At 39.0% G+C, this 18,315-nt stretch overlaps 2 protein-coding genes across 2 annotated transcripts; one reads left to right on the top strand and one right to left on the bottom strand.

Moving 5' to 3' along the window:
- The first annotated feature begins 393 nt into the window (after window positions 1–393).
- GMNN (geminin DNA replication inhibitor) lies at window positions 394–10,900 on the top strand. The gene is made up of 7 exons (XM_068960893.1): window positions 394–513; window positions 2,476–2,533; window positions 4,938–5,015; window positions 5,635–5,782; window positions 8,774–8,856; window positions 9,159–9,269; window positions 10,564–10,900. The coding sequence occupies exons 2-7, from the start codon at window positions 2,483–2,485 to the stop codon at window positions 10,651–10,653; spliced, it is 561 nt and encodes a 186-aa protein (XP_068816994.1). The 5' UTR covers window positions 394–513; window positions 2,476–2,482; the 3' UTR covers window positions 10,654–10,900.
- Window positions 10,901–15,016: 4,116 nt separating this feature from the next.
- On the bottom strand, window positions 15,017–17,850 carry ARMH2 (armadillo like helical domain containing 2). Its single transcript, XM_068994195.1, has 2 exons — window positions 17,589–17,850; window positions 15,017–15,444 (listed from the first exon to the last, which is right to left on the bottom strand). The coding sequence occupies exons 1-2, from the start codon at window positions 17,848–17,850 to the stop codon at window positions 15,017–15,019; spliced, it is 690 nt and encodes a 229-aa protein (XP_068850296.1).
- Window positions 17,851–18,315: the final 465 nt, after the last annotated feature.

The following is an 18,315-nucleotide window of genomic DNA, read 5'->3' as shown; positions in this document are numbered from 1 at the left end:
AGGGAACCACAATTTAGTCAACATAAATAAGGCAAAATAGAAAAGCTCTTAATACAATAAGGGGGCCGCGGAACAAGGATTTTTAGAAAAATTAAGACGTACTACACATACAATACTTCTTCTTTCGGTGTTTACATCTAGCGGGGGCGGGAAAAAAAAAAAAAATCATTCACTTTGAATGGAAGTCGGGACTGCAGAACATAAGCCGGGACCTAGAACCCAGCCGGGCCCAACTGCACACCCCGCCCACCACGCAGGCGCAGGAAGGGGCGGAGCCGAAACGGGCAGGGGCGAGAGGCGATTCGTCGGATTCCGATAGCTCCGCCCTACGCCTAGCGTCCGGCGGTTACGTGATCGTCCAGGGCCGGCGGGAAGAGTTTCAGCGTTTTCACAGCTGCGCGCGCCCGCACTGCAGCGGCTGCTGGCCCAAACGTGGGTTGGCTGTGAACCCCGCGCGAGAAGCACCGGCCACAACTTCCTGAGTTCGCTACGAGGACTGCACGCTTCCATCCGGTAAGTGTGAGAGGGGTGGATGGAGGGGGTCCGTAGGGGTTGCTAGATGAGGCCTTTTTGGGCTGCCGCTAGCCAGAAGTCGCGTACTCCTCTGTTGACTGCTTGGCCACTGTCGGGGTCGGGGTGAAGAGGCAATTGAACGGTCGCGGGATGGGGGTGGGGGCAGGGGGAGGTGAGACTGGACCCCGTCCCATTAGTTAGGTCAGTTTTGGCGCGCTTTCCCGTCCGCGCTCGCTATTGGCTGGCGGGCGCCGTCCCCAGGCACGCCCATGGGTTGGAGGGCCTCGGCGCGCTGAACTTTCTGTCTCCTCTTTGGCTTCTGGGTCTCTGTCCCGAGGACAAATTGGCGGGGTCTCGGGGCGGTTTCTGTGCAGCTGGTTGGTGTGAGGGCATCAGTGTGGGTGTACCTGGTTAAGAGGAACATGTTCCGTCCTCTTGAACTGGTGGAAATCCATTGTTGTTGTCTAGTCGCTAAGTCCGACTCCGCGACTGTAGCCTGCCAGGCTCCTCTGTCCATGGGATCTCCCAGGCAAGAATACTGGAGTGCGTTGCCATTTCCTTCTCCAAGGGGATCTTCCCAACCCAGGGATCGAACCCGCGTCTCCTGCATTGACAGACTGTTTCTTTACCACTGAGCCTCCATGATGGTCCGCTAACTAGGCTCATGGGAGAAGATCCCTGAATCCTGGTCCTGCTCATTTAAAGAAAAAATGAACGTGGTGACACTTGGTTTCATCAGTTCATCAATATTTCCTTGGACTCAGTCATATGCCAGGGTTTTCAATCTAAAATAACTAGATAATAAAAAGTAAGGATGTCGGGGGGAGTGTATCATTACACTCAAGTGAAGAGTTAGTGAAGAGTTCAAGCAAGTGAAGAGTTAGGTTTGACCCGTGGCTTTCAACTCTTTAAGTCATGACATGTACTAAATCACATTTTTTACATCGCAATTTAGGTCGCATTCCTCGGCTAAATTACAACCTTCAGGAAGCAGTATTTATTCCTCCTATGTCATACACTTTGATGTTTTAAACACCCACTAAGTGATTTTGGAATCCCAGGCTGTGACCGGCAGTTTGAACACCACTGTCCTGGCTCAGCCCGACCAGCATTTGATTAACATTAAACAGACTAGAAAATAGGATGCGTCACAGCATTAGACTTTCTTTCCTAAGCTTTTTTGATTGCATTTGTGTGTGCTGGTGCACAGCATAAAATGTATTCACATGGGATGGGTCATAGTCAAAGTTTAGAGTAAAGAAAGGCATAGCTACAGAAATCAGTGAGATCTGTATGAGAGACAGATGAGAGAAGAGAGATGGCTGAGGAGTTCACATTTGGGTTTGGAGTGAGTGGAGCCCAGTGTTCTGGTTAATAAGATTGCAGAGCCCTTTGTCTCCTCCCTCTTCTTTGCATCCATCAGTACCTCAGTTAATGGTGGTTAAACATTCCCTACACATGGAAATGCATAATCTTATTTGATTAGAAACTAAGTATTAAGTTATTGCTTGTTACCAGAGCCAAGTTTGTTATAGCTTAAATCTGCCTTGGAAACAGCAAAGTTAGGATGCTGTTCTTGACCTGATCATACCTGAATGTCTGTGTTTAACTTTTCCTACTGACCATTTTTCAGATCTTTAGGAGACCTGCATTTAATCCAGAACACCATCATATTTTGTAAATTTGCTTAGAATACATATTTTCTCATCTGTAACAGAATTTTACCAGTCAGAATTACTTTGTGTGTGTGGGTATGTATAAAGTAGGGATATTAAGAGTCATTAGCTTTAGTTACTTGTCATTGACAGGGCTGTTTGCGTACAGTAAGAAAAGATTCCATCTTTTTTATCGTTTTGATTTTTTAATTTTTATTTTTACGATTGTAGTTTGAACAAAAAACTGAATTTCACTTTCTGATGCAGATTATTGTTTTTGAATTGCTAGTCTTCTGTTCTTCATCAGGTGTGTAATGAGTCACAACATGAAGCAGAAACAAGAAGGACTCCAAGAGAATGTAAAGGTATGTGATGCAATCACTTTCAGCTGTTGTAGAAAGCAGGTAGGTAGATGTTTTTTGACATAATTCTGTCAAATGTAACTTGGCTATAATTTCTATGAACCTTGACTTAACTAAATTTTGAGTCTGAGGGCAAGTAACAATAGAGGACTATTTAAAAATGAATTATGGTTGAATATTAAGTTTTGTGATCCAAGTACATAGGATGTTTTTCCATTTATTTAGGTCTAAGTATTTTGCTCTTTTTAATACTATTGTAACTGGAATCATTTCCTTAATTAAATTTTTGTTGATGCAATTGACTTTTGTATCTTGATCTTGTTTCTTTCAACCTTGCTGAACTTGTTTATTAGTTGTAATAGTTTTTTTTAGTAAATTCCTTTGGGTTTTCTATATACAAGACTTTTTATTCCTTTGTTTTTACTCTTATTACATTTCACGAGATGATTTTATTAAAATCCTTTGTGTGTATATTCAAATTAGATCTTTGATCACAGAGACATTTTGCATTATTAACTTGCCTTCATATCTTCCTTACATTATTTTTCTTGAATAATAGTTTGTACCATAATATGTGAATTTGATTCCATCATCTTCCATAAAGGGTAATAACATCTCCCAGTTGTGCTTTGTATGTGTGTGTTTAAACTTCTTATTAGGAAAAATATTAAAAAATAGTAATTTAATCTCAATTTACTTCCCCCATTTTCAGCAATTATCAGTATTTCAGTTCAGTTCAGTTTTCCAACAGAGTCTAACATTTAAAGAGAAGTTGAATATTTAGTAGCTATAGTACAACTATCTGGGATATAAAAGGACCTGGGTTCTGTTTGGTTCTGCCTCCAAAACTGTGATGTTGGGTGGTGAGTTATTCACCATCTCCGCCTCAGTTTACTCATCTGTGAAATGAGCGAGTTGGACTGAAGCTAGTCTGTAAGAGTATATTTTAGGAGTTTGTGGATTCCTTGCCAGTCATACACAAAATGCTATGTGTGTGCTTGTTTTGTTGTTACTGTTTTCTGAGGGGGTTTGCAGAATATAAAATTGTTTTCTAAAAAGATTAAGACTCATTAATATATGAGAACCTTTCTGGCTGTAAAGAGCTTATTCTAATGCAAGATCTGTATGAATAAAATGATAATAGCAATATTACATTTGTGTGGGCTATAAAGCTTACAGTTGTGAAAGTTAAATCTTAGAAATGGTCATTCAGTATTTCAGTCATTTATCTTAGTAGCAAGCGTTTAAATAAATTAACATTTCCTATTAAAAGGTTTCAAAGTTATATTTTCTTCTGTTTGTCTGGAGACTGTTGACTAATCTAAACTGTATCTGAAATGTTGGTGTAATATTTGTTCTCACAGTAGCCAGCGTTTGTTCTTCAGTTCAATAGTGAGATAATAATCAGCAGTAGAAACTTTACCGTGGGAAAGGTGAGCTCTGGTCCTGTGAAGTGCAGTGTGGCAGCGGTAACTTTCTCACGCTGCTTTGGTGTCATGTTCTTACTAACTTTGTTTGAGTATTCACTATTGTTTGCTATCCCATGGTGGCAGTAGAACTAATGATTTTTTGCAAATATAGTGGAGAGATCTTTTAGATCAGGAAATATACAGGAAGGTATTTACATATTACAAGGAAGGCAATTTTTTTGCCGAAACAATAGCTTGGGCATTTTGGAGTTCTAGTATGCCTCAGACACTGACATTTTTGCTGTCTGCTGATGAATGGTCTTGAAGCAAACTGCTTCTACACTCAGGTAAAGGTTGAGAGGGAGAAGCAGGTCTTTACATGTGTAATGTTATTAAAATTATATTCTTCTGGTGAATTCATTATAAATATGTTAGGGGATATTCGCAATTTAGAGAAAGCCTGAGAGGAATCCTTTTGATTAGGGGAGAGAAATATTTTGCAATGTAAATAATTGACCCTTTCCTCCAATTTACCCCTTTTGTGGGTTTCTGCCATAAATGTAATGATATTTGGTACATTTTTAGTTTCTGTGTGGAAGATCTTTCCTTTATAAGACGGAATACAGATATTTCTGGTGTTCTGGAATTTCATCATATATGAAGTATTAGAACTTAAAAATGTTGTATTTTTGTTTTAACTAAACAAATGACTATGACTGTAGCAAGAACATATATTGAAATGGGAGAAGAATGACTCGTTTGTGTCAAGTCTGAGTAATATGATTTATTTTTAGAATTTCTTCAAACTTTATTAGAATTTTAGGGAAATAATAAATTTGTTAGTTGATCAAACTATGTGTAATTTTATAAAATTTTATACCATATCAAACATCAGTGTCCTTTGGGTTGTTTTCTTTTTTGTAAATTATAGTAAGATTGAGATAGTAGCAGTCCATATAGTAACTTAGTAACCAGATAATTTTTATGTTGACTTTCAGTGTAGTCCTGTTCCAAGAAGAACTCTGAAGATGATTCAGCCTTCTACGGCTGGATCTCTAGTTGGAAGAGAAAATGAGGTGTGTATTGTTGAGCTAGAATGGGGTACAGATGATACTGCACTTACATTAAAAACATTTCAAAGACTTACTTGGTCAGAAATACCTAAATCATTGAAATTGGGAAATAATTTAGGGATAACAATTATATATTCCCCACAGAAGTGGTTTTTGTTTTAATTTCAGTTTAGGAAGTTGAAAGTTGGTATGAATATCTGTAGTAGAACTGGGATAATAAATTATGAGTCAACCTATAGGCATAATGTTTGATTTCTTTCTCCTTTTTAAGAATAAAATGTTAGATTCACTCATTTACCCCTGTATGTAAATAATGAAATCATGGATGAGGGTTTCTAGACTTGTATGGGTTGAAAATCATGCCTTCCTGTGGTACTGAATTATTTAAGTGATGCAAATGAATTTGGCTAAGCCTTAGACCCAAGTCTAATCTAAAATAATTGCTGTAAATAAAATTCCTAAAATATGATGATACATTTTTGTAGAGTTTTGAATCTATAATTTTTTAGAAGAGCCAAAGATATCCAAAAAAATGAAAGCTTTAGTTTTAATTCAAAAGAGAAAGCTATTCAGCTTTCTTGTTTATTAAACAAAATGACTGATGTACATATTTTCATTATAGTTGGTTAAAGGCTTGTCCAAACAGAAACATTGGAATGACCAGTTAATATCTAAGACTTCCAGCTCTGGAGTTGTTACTGACCAAGAACGTAGTAAAAGTAAAACTCTTGGAGGAGTCAGCCAAGAAGCATTTGATCTTATGATCACAGGTACAAAAAACTATGTATATATGCAGCTTTTATCTTAAAAACTTACATTATAATAAGGGTAAGTATTATTTGTTGTTATGAATTCTACCTACAGCTTTTTAATCTGTTAAAATATTTTGCTTTAATGTTTTTGATAATTTAAAATTTATGGTTGGAAATATATAAAATGTAAATTTGGACAGGTACTATGGTTTGGTAAGATCCACATATAGGTGAAATATTAAAGGAAAGGATAGTGAATAGTATGGCAGCTTTGATATGGGGCATGTAAGACTTCGAAATAGTCTCTTCAGAAGAAAAGTGTCTAGAGAATGAATTTGTGGAGAGGAGTGTCTTTTCTTCAAGCTCCTCTCCACAATGCTCTAAAGGAACAATAGGAACAATAAGACGAGTGAAGATGAGTGAGAAGCATGTGCCTGTGATAATTACTGGTTTTAATGGAATGGCAGTGGAATTCAGAAAAGGAAGCTAGTGATGTTGTATAAGTATTATGGAAGGTGATTACTTCTATTCTAATAATGAGTCATTGGATATTATTACTGAGGACAAAATTTGACACCTGGAGAAGTTAATGGTCTTACCCAAGATTGAAGTGATATTTGGGCTCATTTTGAGTTGCCTGCATGACAGTGGGAGAAAAAATAAATAGATAGTGAGTTTTTTAGGCAAAATTAAGAAAGGTTGATTGCATACAAATAAGAAGTTCTAGTAATAATATAAGCAACAGGATTTGTGACATTCATCTGATTTGGCTAAAATTAATGAAGATTGATAGGAAGTAATAACTAAAGTTGAATATGGAAATAAACAACTCAACTATATGTCATATTGCTATCATAATGAGAGTAAAAGAGGAGAGTGAAAAAGTTGGCCTAAAGCTCAACATTCAGAAAATGAAAATCATGGCATCCGGTCCCATCACTCCATGGGAAATAGATGGAGAAACAGTGGAAACAGTGTCAGACTTTATTTTTTGGGGCTCCAAAATCACTGCAGATGGTGACTGCAGCCATGAAATTAAAAGATGCTCACTCCTTGGAAGAAAAGTTATGACCAACCTAGATAGCATATTCAAAAGCAGAGACATTACTTTGCCGACTAAGGTCTGTCTAGTCTAGGCTATGGTTTTTCCTGTGGTCATGTATAGATGTGAGAGTTAGACTGTGAAGAAGGCTGAGCGCCAATGAAATGATGCTTTTGAACTGTGGTGTTGGAGAAGACTCTTGAGAGTCCCTTGGACTGCAAGGAGATCCAGCCAGTCCATTCTGAAGGAGATCAACCCTGGGATTTCTTTGGAAGGAATGATGCTAAAGCTGAAACTCCAGTACTTTGGCCACCTCATGCAAAGAGTTGACTCATTGGAAAAGACTCTGATGCTGGGAGGGATTGGGGGCAGGAGGAGAAGGGGAGGACAGAGGATGAGATGGCTGGATGGCATCACCGACTCAATGGGCATGAGTTTGAGTAAACTCCGGGAGTTGGTGATGGACAGGGAGGCCTGGCGTGCTGCGATTCATGGGGTCGCAAAGAGTTGGACACAACTGAGCGACTGAACTGAACCACATAGAAAAAAATTAATCCATATAACTTGAACACAGAACTCTTGACTATACACCCTCAGTGGGATATACTGTGAGGACTAAAAGAACTACAAAGACATCTTGAATTTAATTTTTGCTGTTAGTGGTATTGCTATAGTAGCAGTTATGGGGGAAATTTGAGTATATTTTAGGATTGAGCAAATGGGTAATATGTTGACATGGTTGGGTTCATGGTATAGTGAAGGGAGATACAATATGTAATGGGGAAAGAAAGGAAGAACTCTGTTGTGGAACTGGAATTGGGAGTGTTGGTGTGAACTGATTTTTTTTTTTAAAACTACCTCTGCCAGTGAAAGAGCCCAGAAACAATGGCACCTAAATAACAAGAAGCACAATCACATCCAGTTCTTGGTTTGTAAACAGTATTCTCCGCTAAAGCTCCCTAAGGAAATGGCTGCTTCCAGCACTGGGGCAAGCTCACTATAGAGTGAGTTTGTAATCTCTTGTGTTAGAAAACACAAGAAATCTCTTGTGTTAGAAAATCAACAACTGATGCAGAGGTTACACAGATAAGGAGACTGCTTTAAGGAAGGGATCCCCTTGGCTAAGTTAGGGAAAGTTTGAATGATGACAAGAATGGATTACAATACACTGAATTAGAAAAGAGTACATGAATCCCTTCTGGTAATTTTCTTCTGAATTGAGGTAGGGGATGTTCTTTGACCGAATAACACCAACTACTGAATATAGAAGGAACTACATAAATGGAAAATCACTACTTTTTCATCCACCATAGAAACAATAGATTTAAGAAATATTAGTGGAGCTAAAACTGGATGAAAGGTTGTTAGGGAACTGGATATTAACACCACAGACTGAAAAATTTACTCCATAGATCATTTACTTGTTACTGAAGGAAAAAAATGTACAAGGGAGAAATCATCTTAAACGATTGAATATAATATCTAGGATTGTGACAGATTCATGTGTTCTTCTTCAGTGGTACACTGGGAAGGATACAAGGTATTTACACAGTGTCCTTGCCAACATGTATAGCTTGAACCTAATAATCAAAATGGACAAATCTAAATTTAAGGGCAATGTAAAAATAACTGATCTGGACTTTTCACAAATGTCACTGTTAAAAAAAATGGGACGACACATAGCAAATGCAGCAAACAACCTTTACCAGTCTACGGGAAAGTTATATGTGTATTGTACTTGTGTTGGAATTGTTTTGAAACATTGAAAATCTTCAAAACGTCAGGAAAAATAAGAGAAACAACTGATTTGGCTTTCTAACTTTAATCTTTTTTACAAATGGTATTACTAAGTACTGAGAGACTGTAAATTTTTTTTTAGTAGACAAAAAGTTACTGGGTTTTTACAGCAGTATATATAAACAGTAATGATTTCCAGAGTTACACTGTAAACCATTCATTTATTTCAGAAAATCCATCCCCTCACTATTGGAAAGAAGTGGCGGAAAAACGGAGGAAGGCTCTCTATGAGGCACTTAAGGAAAATGAGAAAGTATGTACTAGATATAATTTGTGACATTTTTAAACATTCTGGGATAATTTTTCTTCTAAGATATTTTACTAGAGCAATATAAACCAGATGTAATGTTGGCCTAATAAAAGTGGAATTAGGCAGAACTGTTACACAAAAAGAAGCCTATTGTGTTGAGGTCCAAGGACAGCACCTTTGTTAGGAACTTTGCCCTAAATGTGTCTGTCAGTTGTATATTTGGAGGCATATAATTTGGTTTATCTTTGCAATAAAGATAGTTGAAATCTGTGAGATACTGAACTATTTTGATTTATGTCACATAGCTTCATAAAGAGATTGAACAAAAGGACAATGAAATTGCCCGCCTGAAGGAGGAGAATAAGGAACTGGCAGAAGTAGCAGAACACGTTCAGTATATGGCAGAGATGATACAGGTGGGTGTCTTAACCTTCTCCTGACTCAGAGCCGTCTGTTTTCCTATCAAGTCCAGGTAGTGTGATCAGAAAGTGTTTGGGCTCTAGGATCAGATCTCCCGGTTTGAGTCCTAGCCCCCTGCCTGGCACCATTAAGTTAGAGTTAAGCAGGTTGTTCATCCTGTCAGGGCTCCATTTTCCTCATCTATAAAATGGGAGTAATAGTGCTTACTTTCTAGGCTTCCTATGAGAATAGTGAATTATAATAGAAAATTGAGAGAACTGCCTGTATATAGTGAGAACCCAATAACTGTTAGATGCTATTATTACGAAACAAAAGAATACCTGTTTTCTTGTAGAAATATAAAAAGGAATTATATCTGAAAAATATAGGGAATTTATTATATTTCACAGGTGTCAAATTTTCAGACAGGCTTTTTAAAAAAATTTTATTGGAGTATGGTTGATTTACAGTGTTCTGTTAGTTTCGGGTGTACAGCAGAGTGAATCAGTTATACATACATATATATTCACACAGACATACACAGTTTTTAACTATAATGCCAATGAAACATGATGGGCACTTCCAAAACTGGTATTAATAACTGGTGTACTGAATAGCTTTGGCCATCTTATCTGACTTTTTTTAAAATTTGGAAGTAACTAATGTGTTTATAGGAGAAGGAAATGGCAACCCACTCCAGAGTTCTTGCCTGGAGAATCCCAGGGACGGGGGAGCCTGGTGGGCTGCCGTCTATGGGGTCACACAGAGTTGGACACGACTGAAGTGACTTAGCAGTTAGCAATGTGTTTATAAGTATTAACCTGATGACTATTAACTTTACCTGTCTTACAAACTAGGTTTTAAATTTATTCATGTCTGCAAAAAATCATCTTGTGGTTAGGAAGTTTTTCAAATCAAAACTTTTCTTGTACTGAATTTCTGCCTTACATTTTAGCACCATGACAGAATAAAGTTTTCGTTTGGAAGCACTGTCGTAGCTCTCTTAACTGCTGCACGAGTATTGGTCCAAAGCAGATGGGAAACCTGGTCCTTTACTGTAGTTTGAGAAGTACTGGTTTGGATTGTATTCTGAAAGCATCTCTACTTAAAAATAAGCAAATTTGTAAACACTGACTTTGCAGAAATAGGATCTAATATGGTTAGCACTTTGATATAACACTGCTTGTAAGTGAATTTAGGAGAGACATTATGAAATGAAACCTCATTACAACAGTGAGGGTTCCTTATATCAGCATAGTAATAATTGATTGCAAAGTTTTTAAAAGAAATTATTGGTTTATTCTTTAAAAGAGGCTGAGTCATGAACCTCTGGACAACCTTGAATCACCGTATAGTCAGGAATTTGATCCTGAACAGGCAACTGCTGAGGATTCTGAGTGAAGTAGAAGACTCAGAAATTGGTGGCACATGTGCTGAAGAAGTCGTCTCTTCCTCTACAGATGTAAAACCGAGTACATGAAATTCAGTAACTGCCGAAGTTTACCTCCACTGTAGTTCTTTGTAGCAGTGCAAATAACTTTATAATGAAAATTTGTTATCAAACTTTCTTGTTTGTATCCTGGAGCCCTATTATTGTATTAAAATACAAATACTATGTATTTTTAATCTATGGTGTTTTGTGTAAATAGCATTTTCTCAGTTGTCAGACATGACTTGTGTATATGATAAATAAACTTCATTCTGTTGAGTTCTGTGTGTATCTTGGAAGAATGAAATATAAAGAGTCTGTGTAGAAAATTTGTCTATTTCTGTGCTTTTTGTTTTGTTTCCTTTCTGTTCTGCTAACTAGCTTGGAAGAAAACAAGGGAAAATGACTTCTCCCTCTTTAGACTGAGATAGCTGAGGTTTTCCCTCTTAAACCTGGTTGCATCTCAAGCTCACTGGAGGGATATTTGATTTCCAGACCCCAAGGCCCGGTAATAGGACCAAGTAGAAGTGTGAACATCTAAAGGTCCCAAAACTCCCCAGGTGAATGATTAGCCACGGGAAGGCTCAGCAGGCTGGTAGGATCCTGCTCTTCTTGGCTGGGTAAAATGCTGGGGGGTGCTGGTGGCCTAGAAAAGCAGAGGGTGGAGCAGATAAAGAAATGCAGGAATAACAGGGTTCTGAAACTTTCTGTTCACACATTTCACATACTGGTGTAGACAAAGTGTATATTGAAGTAAGAGGGTGAAATGAAGGATGTTTTGTAGGAAGAAAAGTACAAAAGGGAAATTGAGAAGTATACAGCATTGGGATTAAGTTCTGTGGATAGCATACAAGCAACTTTGTGTAAATTGACAATAAGGAGCAATATCAAGCTTTTAAGGATTACTTGAGGCATGTTATTCTTCTAGAACTTCAATTTTCTTATCTCTAATATTGAGGTGAAGTCCACCCCCGTGTTTGTGAGGACTAAAAATTTTAAGTAATGGAAACTTATTAAGCTATAGCAACATTGTCCAGTAAAGTTTTCTGGGATGCTGGAACTGAGTTGTCCAGTGTAATACCCAGGTAGCCTTGAGTACCAAATGTGGCTGAATGAATGAGGAACTAACAGTTTATTTAATTTTAATTTATATTTTAAAGAGCCATGTGAGGTCAGTGGGTGCTGTATTAGTGCAGCTCTGTATATTTTAGATTTGGTGTATTAGCCCAAAGAATTGAGGAAGAATAGATAAATTTTACATTGTTTTTTACCACAATAAAAATATTTTTTTTTTAAAATTAAGGATATTCTTGATTAGAGGGAGAGGGGACTCAGGATTTTAGAATGAGTGGTAAAGAGGAAACCTAAATAGAATAGGATGACTTGGCAAATAGAAAATATTTCTGGAAAATGTCAAAAATGGATTGCTAGGATTTGGTAGCAGGGAGCAAAAGCAGAGAGAACTGAGGATTTTAAAATTTAATGTCAGGGCTAAAACTGTTAATCTAGAAGAAAATAGGAAATTTTAGTGATCTCAGATTTGGTAAAGATTTCTCCAAAAGGACACATTACTAATTATACCATAAATTGGACTGCATAAAAATCAAAAATTTCTCTTTAAAAGACAATGCAAAGACAAGCCACAGACTGGGAGAAAATACTTGTAAAACATACCCAACAAAGGATTTCTGTCTATAAAGAACTTAAAACTCATTAAGTAGATAGACCACTTTTGCTTTAAATGGAGGAAAGTTTGGACCCTTGGAGAGCATATGTACAGATGGCAAGCAAGCAAGGGGCAAGATGGCGTTGTTAGTCACCAGGGATGTGCCAGTGAAACTGCAGTGAGAAACTCATGTGTGCATCAGAATGGCTCAAGTGTAAAAAAAACTTCACAGTACCGAGAGTTAAGGATATGAAACAATTGGGACCCTGGCAGTGCTGGAGACAATATTAAATGCCACAGGTGCTGTTGCACTGTGCAACAGTTCCTTAAAAATTAATCATATACATTCTATATGATCTGGCCATTATACTCTTAGGTACTCTTACCTGAGGGAAATGAAAGCATAAGTCCTTTATGAAGATTAGCAAATAAAGCCCTTGTGCTCAAATTGCTATCTAGCATTTGCTTCTGAGAGAATCCTTACAAGGGACAACAAAGGGAAACAACCATTTATTACAATTTTGGTAAGCCAGCGTAAAATCACAGTTTAGCATAAAGATTCCTCAAAGCCCAAATCTGAACCTGTTTTTTCATCAGAGACCCAGCATTATTTAACTCTGAATTACAAAAGCATTTGGAAAATGTGATTTCTGTGATGCAGTTTCTAAATGGGGCTTCTGATTTCCAACCTTAATCTATAAACTGAGGTCTAGTTTGAGAAACAGTTACACAATTCACAAAGTCCACAAAGGATGAAAAGGTACAGTGGCTTAGCAGCAGAACACAGCTTTTCCTGTTTTAAGTTTTGAGACAAATTTCCTGAGGGAAGCTCATGAATCCACACGATGTGAATAGCGTCCCTAACATATGCAGAGTACATGAGAAACACTGGACTGGAAGAAACACAAGCTGGAATCAAGATTGCCGGGAGAAATATCAATAACCTCAGATATGCAGATGATACCACCCTTACGGCAGAAAGTGAAGAGGAACTAAAAAGCCTCTTGATGAAAGAGGAGAGAAAAAGTTGGCCTAAAGCTCAACATTCAGAAAACGAAGATCATGGCATCTGGTCCCATCACTTCATGGGAAATAGATGGGGAAACAGTGGAAACAGTGTCAGACTTTATTTTTGGGGGGCTCCAAAATCACTGCAGGTGGTGATTGCAGCCATGAAATTAAAAGACGCTTACTCCTGGGAAGAAAAGTTATGACCAACCTAGATAGCATATTCAAAAGCAGAGACATTACTTTGCCGACTAAGGTCCATCTAGTCAAGGCTATGGTTTTTCCTGTGGTCATGTATGGATGTGAGAGTTGGACTGTGAAGAAGGCTGAGCGCCAATGAATTGATGCTTTTGAACTGTGGTGTTGGAGAAGACTCTTGAGAGTCCCTTGGACTGCAAGGAGATCCAACCAGTCCATTCTGAAGGAGATCAGCCCTGGGGTTTCTTTGGAAGGAATGATGCTGAAGCTGAAACTCCAGTACTTTGGCCACCTCATGCAAAGAGTTGACTCATTGGAAAAGACTCTGATGCTGGGAGGGATTGGGGGCAGGAGGAGAAGGGGACAACAGAGGATGAGATGGCTGGATGGCATCACTGACTCGATGGATGTGAGTCTGAGTGAACTCCGGGAGTTGGTGATGGACAGGGAGGCCTGGCGTGCTGCGATTCATGGGGTCGCAAAGAGTTGGACACAACTGAGCGACTGAACTGAACTGAACTGACTGAATTGAACAACATTCCTGTAATAAATAAAGATCACTGACCTACACTTTCTCCAGGCCCCTCAGTGAAAGGTGAAAGCATGACACGAGGTTTAGTCAAGGCGTGTCTGAAAGATGAAAGTATTCAGTTTAATCTCTTGAGGGCTCCAATTTTAGCTAGAGGCAGATATTAGGGTAGTTAGAGACAAAAAGCTACAAATCCTTTAAGCGCTTTTTAATAAATTTTTTTTGTAGCAAAAATTTTTTTTTGATGAGGCTGGACAGTACAGAAGTGCAAGTTTTCTTTTACATATTTTCTAACAAAATACAGACGGTGAAAATCCAAGAGGCGAGCTTTAGGCTGTTCTTTGGGTGTCTGTACACATAATACTCCCATCTCTTTCCAGAGCTGGACCAATGGAGGTGAGCACTGCTCCCAGGAAGTGAGAGTTCCCCTGAACTCCTGGTGAGCCTGATGTGCAGTAAGATCATATCTGAAAGCCAAACAAGGCCTCAGCCAAGGATGTGGCACCTTGAAGGCTGGCACTGAAACGCAAGGATGCGTATGAGTAGGGCGACAGCATCCACTATAGATCAAGAGCATCCATCTACATCCCGTGTAGCATCCGTTGTGGCTGTGAGTTGGGTTTGGGTTTGGCATTCCTGGATGTCTTAGCTAAATGTCGTCAATAACCCTCCCCAAAACACACCACTGCTTCTAACAGTTACATAGCTAAGTGAATTCTCATTTTATACACAATTTTTATAAGGTTATTTCAACAGGGGCGCTTTTCATAAGTTTGGTTAATTACAGTAATGTTGAAAATGAATATACAGTTTTTCAACCACCTAAAAGAAAATGCTGAAGAATAATGTTATTAGCTCTTGTTATTTATTTCAGTTTTCCAGGGTAATACAGTGGGGTGCAGACAGTGGCATCAGGTAGCTGAATTTAGAGGAATTAACGCCTGTGAAAACCAATGAGGAAATATAGCACCTCTGCAAAATTCTCGGGCCATCCAGACCAGTTCTCACTGGCCAGTATTTGCAAGTGATATTTCAGAGAACTGTAGTGTTTAAGCTCCTGCATACAAGGCAAGTTATTGCATGTCATGACAGAGAGAACATAGCAACCCCAAAATTTAACCAGGAGGCTGCTGTTTGTTTCACTTTTCATAGGAGACTCAGATGTGTCATCAAAAAGATTAATGAGGATAGGAATAAACTGCAAATGTTTGGCTCTTCTCTGGTTGACAGGGTTTAAGTAACACCAAGATGCCACACTCTGGAGCAGCAGGATCTTTATTTTTGGTACCATCTCGTAATTTTGCAACAAGTGAGCTACTTCTTTCATGTACTCAGCTGCAAAATTTCCAGCAGTGGGTCCTCCTGTAAAACAAAGCATTTGCATTTCCAGAAGTATTTGATATGTCTAGTAGCTAGTAACATGAGTGCTCCTGTGTTCACACTCAGTTCTGTCCCCCGCCACCCCAAACTCTATGTGCTGCTCTGGAATTGAGAACATGTACGTTGATCAGCGTGGGGTTACGTGACGAGCACTGGGAGGTCCCTGCCTGCTCAAAGATCTTCCCTGGTTCCTTCATCAGGCACCTGTCAGTATTGCAAGATGAATAAAGCCTGGCTATGTTCACCTTGCAGATCTCCCTCATGGTTTCATTCCCGAGTCTTGGTCTTCAGTGCGTGAAGAAGTACCAGAACATTAGAGCAAACAAAGGAAAAACCAACAGGCTGAGCTGCAAGGTCAGGGTCTAACTGGCAAGAGAGGTTTTTCCCACCATTGTTCTGTTCTCCTTAACATGTTTCTCAGCCCGCCTCTTGCAGATCTGGGGCCAACCTTGTCCTTGACTCAACTCCCATCCTGTACCTGAACCCCAGATTTTCCTAGTTCAAATCCTGAACTCTGAGAAGGTCATAGATAAGGCAGCACTCATGAAGACAGTTTAGATGGAGAGGAGCGGCTGGCACAGTCATCTGGATTCTAGCCACTGGAGTTTTGACCTGGCTTGGATTTCTTTTATTTGTACTACCACAGTTTCATGGTTTTAAGAATTTTCTCTTTGATGTAAAGTGTTAGCGAAAAGCTGGCCTGAGCCCTTTTCGTTGTTCCTCACATGTAATTAAAGGATTCTGATCCCTTTATAATTAGCTAACTCTTACCCCCAATGGTGCCACAGCTCTGTAGTGACCTGAGCCTGCCTCATTGGTGGTTACGATTTATCCTGCACATGGGCATTCTCCTGAGTTTCTGTCTTCTCTCTGGTCCTGTGCTAGTGGTTCTTAATCATTCTGGCACCTTAGGACCCACTGATCCTTGTAAACAGTAAATGTTTTCTCTCATGGACACCATTCTGTGGAAGTAGTCTATCAAATGGCATCAAAATAATTCATATTCCCATTTAAAAAATAATCTACCAACATCAGCTTCTAATTAGGAGACGTGTTATTGAGGCTGTCTATAAATTTTTTTTTACACATCCTGACATTTATTAGAAAAAAAAAAAAGTGAAGCAAGTTTGGATTTGACAGAACAGTGTGTCTTTAAATGGTTTGTTAGTCGCTCAGTTGTGTCCAACTCTTTGGTACCCCATGGACTGTAGCACACCAGGCTCCTCTTGACTCTTCAGGCAAGAAAACAAGTGGGTTGCCATTCCCTTCTCTAGAAGATCTTCCCAACCCAGAGATAGAACCCAGGTCTCCTGCATTGCAAGCAGATTCTTTACATCTGAGCCACAAGGGCCCTTAAATATAATTTCAACCCTTACCGCTTAATTTTCTAGCCAAGTGTACATTAATAGCTGTTTTTCACTAGTGCACCTATTGACTTTCCTGTTATTAATCAGTGTTTTAAGAGCCTAAAGTTCTTACTGATTATTGCCTGTACAATGCATTTTTTGCAAGATAAAATGTAAAATATCAAGTAGTTTTTCCCTGTAAATGGGTTGACAAATCAATTCAGTATAGTCTTTGATTTTTTATGATATTAAAAAAAATTTATAGGCAATTTCAGTGTGTATGCGTGTATATATAATTTGAACGAATAAAAATTAGAAAGTACCTAATTAGTCACATCTGATGGACACATTCTTTTAAAACATGAGATCCTTCTGTGTTAGTTGCTCAGTCGTGTCTGACCATTTGTGACGTCATGGACTGTATAGCCTGCCAGGCTCTTCTGTCCATGGGATTTTCCAGGCAAGGATACTGGAGTGAGTTGCCATTGCCTTCTCCAGGGGATCTTCCCAACCCAGGGATCGAACCTGGGTCTCCTGTATTGCAGTCAGATACTTTACCATCTGAGCTACTAGGGAAGCTAGTAGCTCAGATGGGAGATCCTTGAGGAGAAAGTAATTAGTAATCATCTGGTGGTACTAAGATGAAAGACTAATAATTTAGGCAAAGGAAATATTATTGGACTCTTAAGATGAGCGCTAGGAGACTCACTCACTGGCAGTGCTAGAACAGGCAGAAAGGTTGTGGGATACCTCCATTAGTACCGCTGGTTAAATCAGTACCTGTAAAGGCCAACAGTCCGATTCTATAGGCAGCTTGAGCTCTCTGTTCAAGGTCTAGAGAATTATCTGTCAAAATATTGCCAAGCATCAGAATTTTTTCTTTATGAAAAATACTCTCAGCTGGAGGGATGTATTCCTCCTCCTTGTTAGTGCAGAAGCCCTTAACGACACTCCAGCATTTCTGGAGGCGGTGATAGAGCCCCATGAAATACTGAAGAACCTGAGTCCAAAACTGCACAAAGTAAGCCTGAGTCTTTGCCATTGTGTGAAAAGGCCAAGGGTGCTTCAGTCACATCCCTGGCAGTAACAGAAGTGAACAGTCAAGAACTCTGGAACTCATCACTTAGCAACACCGTGGAATGGAATACACAAATCCGGGGCGGGTCGGGGGAGACATGTATGCTGAACTTTCTTCAGCCTGGCATTGAGGCCTTCTGCACTTTGTGCTAAACCAAGCTTACGTTCGCTTCTCTGGTGCACAGAATCTCACCTCAAACTAAATTGGTTCCCCCTAACACACACTCAGTGAGTTCCTGTCTTTGTGCCTTGTTTAGGCGATGTCTACTAGGAACTTGGTCATTCTGCTTTGACTGTTCCAACGTGTCAAACTTTCCACTCATCTTTCATAGTATTATGCCAATTTTGCTTACTTGTTACATAGAGTTTTTCTCTACATCATAGATTTTCTATGTTGATCCTATTTTGCTGAGAAAATAGAAGCAGTCAA

This window comes from Capricornis sumatraensis, chromosome 22 (genome assembly GCF_032405125.1).
Source record: "Capricornis sumatraensis isolate serow.1 chromosome 22, serow.2, whole genome shotgun sequence".
Taxonomy (NCBI): domain Eukaryota; kingdom Metazoa; phylum Chordata; class Mammalia; order Artiodactyla; family Bovidae; genus Capricornis; species Capricornis sumatraensis.
This window is presented reverse-complemented; position numbering and strand designations above follow the sequence as displayed.